This window comes from Lathyrus oleraceus, chromosome 4 (genome assembly GCF_024323335.1).
Source record: "Lathyrus oleraceus cultivar Zhongwan6 chromosome 4, CAAS_Psat_ZW6_1.0, whole genome shotgun sequence".
Lineage (NCBI taxonomy): Eukaryota > Viridiplantae > Streptophyta > Magnoliopsida > Fabales > Fabaceae > Lathyrus > Lathyrus oleraceus.
This window is the reverse complement of record NC_066582.1, coordinates 267,674,051-267,680,552: the sequence shown is the minus strand read 5'-3', so window position 1 is coordinate 267,680,552 and position 6,502 is coordinate 267,674,051. Positions and strand designations below refer to the sequence as shown.

The following is a 6,502-nucleotide window of genomic DNA, read 5'->3' as shown; positions in this document are numbered from 1 at the left end:
CTTTAAGTCGACGTCTCTTCCAAGACTATGGACACGCCCAACATGTTCCTCGGTTCCAATCGCTTCTACCAAGATGTCATGATGGGCTTGTGGAATGAAGCTACCAACTTTGGCTTGTTCAATAAGTACATCCTACAACACATTAAATTAATAACTAAAATTGAATTAACTAAAATAAGTAATGTTGCAAAACATGTCTCCTTACAATCTTTTCAACAACACGAATATTAAAATGGGATTAAGAGATAGCAAGAAAGTGTTATAAAAATAGTTTGAAGATAAAGAAGAAAAGTCTCGTCGATGAGTCAGTCAAAGACGATTCAGTGAAAGTGAACTCGGTTGACATCGACCCAAGGGAAGATCCTGTAGAGGATAATCTCATGCCTTCGGAGGATGTAAAGACAATACAGATTGGTGCTCAACCATCACAAACAACTCAGATTGTCTTTAACCTATACCCAGAGGCGGAAGACGAGATTGTTAGAATTTTAAGGCAGAACATAGATTTGTTCGTGTGGAAGCCGTCAGATATGCCTGACATTGATTCCAGCGTGGTTTGTCACCACCTAGTGCTGGAACCTTTCGTCAAACCTATAACACAGAGGAAGTGGAAGGAAGGATAAAAAAAGAGAAAGGTTGTGGAAGATGAATTCAGAAAGCTTATGAAGGCTTACTTCATTCAAGAGATCAGGTGTGAGTGCACCTTTTGTTAAGTTTCGTTATGAGTGTTTTGTATGATGTCAAAACTAAGATTCTTTAGCGTTTATGTACATTGGATAGTATCCTCCTTTTCTCTATGTGCATCTTAGCATTAGGAAGCATACAAGTCATTGGTAACATCTTTGAAAAGGTCTCATGCATTAAACATGCATGAAAGATCAAGTTTTATGAAAAATTATTGGTCAGGTCGACACACGCACATGATAGGTCGACACATATCTAAACAGGTCAACCTATAGTAAAACTTTTCAGGCTATAGGTCGACACATCCTTGCTACAGGTCGGCACGTACATTGCAGCATTAAAGCCTATAGCTTATGTTTCATGTGCTGACTCCATAGTCGACACATGGGAGGCACATGACATTAATAGGTCGACACATGACCTTCAATAGATCGGCCTATGCATCGATTAGGTCGACACATGACTTCAACAGGTCGACCTATACGATGATTTTTTATGTGCATATTTTCATATTTTCTCAAAGTTAATTGCATTCTTTTTTGCTATCATTCACCCATGGATATATATACTTCATACATGCATCATTCTCTAGTAAGGTTTCTAGAGTGAGTAAAACCTACATGAATCCAGGATTTCAAAGCAATTCATCATCTTTAATTCAATATATGCATACACACAATCAAACTACACATAATCATTGTTTGATTTGGTTCCATATAGATTAGGACTGATAACATCCAATTAGGTTTGTTGTACCGAGAATATTGGATTGAGATCTATGAGGGATTCAAATAAGAAAATCGAGGTGGGGTTTTCCTTCAAGATCTTTAGGGTTTGAAGGTTTTGGACTAGATTGTGCAATTCTAATTCGATCGAGTGAAAGCCTTGAGACTATGTGTGTTGTGCAAGGGATTAGCGTGAAACAGTGGATCATGTTCATAAATCTTGGGTTCAACAAGTGTGCGCTTGGGATTAATTCAGCACGGTGAAAGCCTTGAAACAAGGAGGTCGTGCAAGGAAGTAGCAACAACAGGTGAATTAAAGCAGCATTGTTAGTGTCTTGATCAAGCTTTGATCAAGGTTTTTGGAGGTGCTAGAGTCAAGAACAAACTTAGGGTTTATAGGATTTTATTTCTCATCTCTTGTTTACATACATTTGTAAAATAAGATTTATTATAATAATATCTCAATTCGAATTCGAATTAAGGGCAGACGTACCTATAGCAAGGTCGATTGGGGAATTGCCTAAACAAATTCTTGTGTACTCTCTCTCTCTCTCTCTCTCTCTCTCCCTCTCTCTTATTTTTCGGTTTGCAAATTATGGATTACTTTGATCTCTTGATCTACATTGTTTGGATAAAAAAAATTGAATCATTTGGAAATTTGTGTTGTTGTAGTAATCACATACCCTTTGGTAGTGATTGGATTTATAAGAACTACAAACACTATACAAACATCCAAACTTTGTTAATCACACACAAAGTGTTCGACAAATTGTTTCAACTAGTTTTTTTTTGTGTTGTTATCACTGGAGATAGACTTTTACTATTTTAGAGTATTCAATTAATTGTGATTAATTGTTATTGATTGACTTGTGTATTATCATCATAACATTGACACCTTTACGCATATCCAAGCTATTCAATAGTAGGTTTGGTTAGACTATTTTTGATCCGAGAATTATTTGAAACTTGCTTCCATGCCATTAATTTTTCTTAATCAAATTTTTGGATTTTTTTTTAACTTGGGATCTGTTCACCCCCCCCCCCTCTAGATCTAAGCCTATCGTCTATCAAATGGTATGACAAGCTCCTTTTGTTTCCATTCTTAATATTTTATTATTAGATAATGGCTACTGAACCTAAAGGGGCGTATAATAGAGCACCTATTTTCACCGGAAAAAATTATGGCTATTGGAAAACTTGTATGTGTATCCATATCAACTCCGTTGATAAGGGTGTATGGGACACCATCATCAATGGTCCTAACGAAACTACAATGACCAATGGTGAATGCGTCATTGTACCAAAACCGGAAGGTCAATCGAATGATAATGATAGAAAGATGTGGTCACATGATTGGAAAGCATAAAGTATTCTCATATCCATTTTAGGTGTTAATGAGTGTTATCATGTTTCTCATTATGAAACCGCCAAAGCTATGTGGGACGCATTAGAAGTTTCTCATGAGGGAACTAATGAGGTTAAACAAGCTAGAATTAACACATTAAACCAATAGTTTGAACTCTTTCGTATGAAGCATGGTGAAACCATTCCCGACATGCAAAAGAGATTCACACATCTTATTAATAAATTGAATGATCTAGGTAATCGTATCTCCAATGCTATTGCTACTAACAAGGTTTTAAGATGTCTTAATAGGGAATGGAAACCAAAGGTCACTGTGATCAAAGAAGCGAATAATCTTAAAGCACTTGATCTTACTGCTTTGTTTGGTAAATTGGAAGAACATGAGCAAGAACTCACTTGCTTGGAAAAATATGAAAAAGAGCATGAAAAGAAGATGAATAAAGAGAAAGGTAAAGACAAGGTGGAAGAGAAGAAGTCCATTGCTCTAAAGACTTCTAGTTTTAAGTCCTCAAGGAATGAACTTAGTGATGTGAAGAAAGGGATGACAATAACTCTGATGATGATGATGTTGGGTTATTTGTCAAGAGATGCCAAAGGTATACTCTAAAGAATAAAGTCAAGCACTCCAAAGGAAACTTAGCCAAATTTAGAAGGGAGTCCAAGTCCTCAAAAGGTGGCGAAAATAGAAAAGGTAAATTTAGAAGCTCTTGTTATAATTATGGTGAAAATTGTCACTAAAGACCGAAATGTCCCATGATTAAGGAAGACAAATAAATAGGGCATCACAAGAAGTCTAGTAAATCTAGAAGAGCTTATGTAGCTTGTGAGACTGAAAGTGATTCCTCAAGCGATGAAAGCTTCACTTCAAGTATAGAATTGACCCAAATTTGTCTTATAGAAAATGGAAGGAAGAAGAAACAAGTAAGTCCTTCTAAACTTGAGTTGCCTAGTGATTTATCTTATTTTCCATTACAAGATGCTTTTGACAATCTTCATAGAGAAGCATTAAATTCTTTTAAGAAATTAGCTTCACATGAAAAGATGGTTTTGCAACTAGAAGCCAGAGTCTTAAAGTCTGAAAGGAAGTTGGAAGCATTTAAGATATCCATGCTAGATGTTAAAAAGGAAAATATTGAGGATGAAAAGTCTTTTAGAATTTGTTGTGAATCTTGTCATTATTGGAAAGAAGAAATAAATACTCTTTGAGTCAAATTAGACAATACCTTACAACCTAAGAGTGCATTTACTATTGATCCTTCTATGTATGAAAGGTCTTTGAATCATTTATACAAAAATCATAAAAATTTCAAAAAGGATTTGAATGGTAAAACCATATCTCATCGTAATCTATTTTGTCATTATTGTTGCAAAAAGGGTCATACCATTGAAAAGTATAAATTTAGGAAGATGTTAGTTCCTAAAGGAGCCTCTCAATGGTTGCCTAAATGCAACCTTGTTTTCACTCACTTCCAAGGACCCAATGAAAATTGGGTACCTATTTCCTTTGTTTAAATCTACAGGTTGAATATCTTGAATCTAGCGAAAAGATGTGGTATCTTGATAGTGAATGTTCAAGGCATATGATGGGTGACATATCACTTTTCATTAACTTTGTGCCAAAGAAAAAAAGGTTATTCACTTATGGAGATAACAACAAAGGAGTTATTCTTGGAAAAGGTAGTGTAGGTAATCCCCCATCTACTACTATCTCCGATGTAATGCTTATTGATAGTCTTAAACACAATGTTACTAGTATTAGCCAACTTTGTGACAAGGGTTTTAAAGTCACTTTCACTAATAATTGTTGTTTATTTGAGCATAATGAGAAGAAGGATTATTTGTTTAAGGGCTTGAGAGTCAATAATACTTATATGCTAAATTTAGATTATGTGTCCTTGGTTGGTACTAAGTGTCTTGCTACCATGAATGAAAACTCTTGGTTGTGGGCGCTTAGCTCATATTAACTTTGACTTCCTAAAATGAAGTTCACAAAAGACCACCTATGTGAAGCATGTCAAACGGGGAAGAAAACAAAGGTCTCTTTTAAATAAAAAAATGTTGTTCAACATCTAGACCTCTTGAACTTCTTCATATGGACCTTTTTGTCCCTTCTAGGACCAAAAACTTAGGTGGAAACTATTATGGCTTTGTTATAGTTGATGATTATTCTAGATTTTGTTGGGTTATGTTTTTCTCTAGTAAATATGAGACCTACTCGGCTTTCAAACAATTTGCTAGATTGTTCCAAAATAAAATGAACTTAAAAATCGTTTCCATCTGAAGTGATCACGGAGGAGAGTTTGAAAATCTTCTCTTTGAAAAGTATTGTGAAAAACATGGTATTTAGCATAACTTCTCGGCTCTTAGAACTCCACAACAAAATGGGGTTGTGGAGCGTAGAAACCGAGTTTTAGAGGAGTTAACGAGGACGATGCTTAATGAAGGTAATTTACTAAAGTACTTCTGGGCCGATGTTATTAGCACGGCGTGTTATGTTTTGAATAGGATTTTGATACGTCATATTCTAAACAAAAACCCCTATGAGTTACTTAGAGGTAGAAAACCTAATGTTTTTCACCTTCTTGTCTTTGGATGTAAAAGCTCTATTTTGAACAACGGAAAGGACAATCTAGGTGAATTTGATGCTAAAGCCGATGAGGGTATCTTCCTCGGATACTCACAATCTAGTAAGGCATATAAGGTCTATAATAAGAGGCTAATTATTGTTGAGGAGTCTGTTCATGTATCTTTTGATGAATATTTTCCGAAAAATGTTGGGAAAGGTATATCTTTTAATGATATAGGTGTATCTTTGCATGACATTCTCAAGAAATCCGATAGAGGGATTGATCAACCTCAAACGAATGAAAATGATAAAGTAGAAGATGATGATTAAGAAGAGGAAAAAGAGGAGAGTCCAAGTATAATGGATAACCCTCCTTTGACTTGGATAACATCCAAAGATCATCCTATTGATAATATTCTTGAAGATATCACAAGAGGCGTGACAACACACTCTAAGAGAAGTAACTTTTGTTATCACTTCGCTTTTGTGTCATAGGTTGAGCCTAAAAATGATAAAGATGCATTACTTGATGAGCATTGTCTCATGGCAATGCAAGATGAGCTAAATCAATTTATAAGGAATGACGTTTGGGACATTCTGTCTCACGTCCAAAACATCATCAAGCAATAGGAAGAAGATGGGTTTTCAAGAACAAACTTGACGAAGATGGAGTGATAACCCAAAATAAGCTTAGTTAGTCGCTCAAGGGTATAACCAAGAGGAGGGTATTAACTATGAGGAAACTTATGCTCCATTCGCCCAACTTGAGGCCGTACACCTTCTTCTTTCCTTTACTTGCTCTAAGAATTAAAATTATTTCAAATGGACATGAAAAGTGAATTTCTAAATGGTTACATTAATGAAGAGGTATATGTTTCTTAACCTTCCGATTTTGAAAATCACGAGTATCTCAATCATGTTTTCAAATTAAAACGCACTTTGTATGGTCTCAAACAAGCACCTCGGGTTTGGTATGAGCGACTAAGCAAGTTTTTGATTAATCAAGGATACTTAAGGGGAAAGGCCGACACTACTCTCTTTATTAAGCGCCATGGAAATGATACTCTTCTTGTTCAAGTATATGTTGATGACATTATTTTTGAATCTATTAATATGCAACTTGTCAAAGAGTTTCTAAGCTTATGCAGAGAGAGTTTTTAAC

The 6,502-nt window shown here is 35.3% G+C and overlaps 1 protein-coding gene across 1 annotated transcript; it reads left to right on the top strand.

The window, feature by feature from the left end:
• Positions 1-2,964: 2,964 nt before the first annotated feature.
• LOC127137007 (uncharacterized) lies at positions 2,965-5,670 on the top strand. Its single transcript, XM_051063507.1, has 4 exons — positions 2,965-3,370; positions 3,553-3,890; positions 4,295-4,672; positions 5,122-5,670. Exons 1-4 carry the CDS (start codon positions 2,965-2,967, stop codon positions 5,668-5,670), a joined length of 1,671 nt encoding a protein of 556 aa, XP_050919464.1.
• The last annotated feature ends 832 nt before the right edge of the window (positions 5,671-6,502 follow it).

What these genes read in the sequence shown, in the direction of transcription:
- LOC127137007 (XM_051063507.1), top strand. Translation starts at nt 2,965, where the DNA reads ATGCAAAAGAGATTCACACATCTTATTAATAAATTGAATGATCTAGGT. An exon ending in TTTGTCAAGAGATGCCAAAG is followed by an intron (nt 3,371 to 3,552) that starts GTATACTCTAAA and finishes ACAAATAAATAG; the next exon opens with GGCATCACAAGAAGTCTAGT. An exon ending in TTAAGATATCCATGCTAGAT is followed by an intron (nt 3,891 to 4,294) that starts GTTAAAAAGGAA and finishes TTAAATCTACAG; the next exon opens with GTTGAATATCTTGAATCTAG.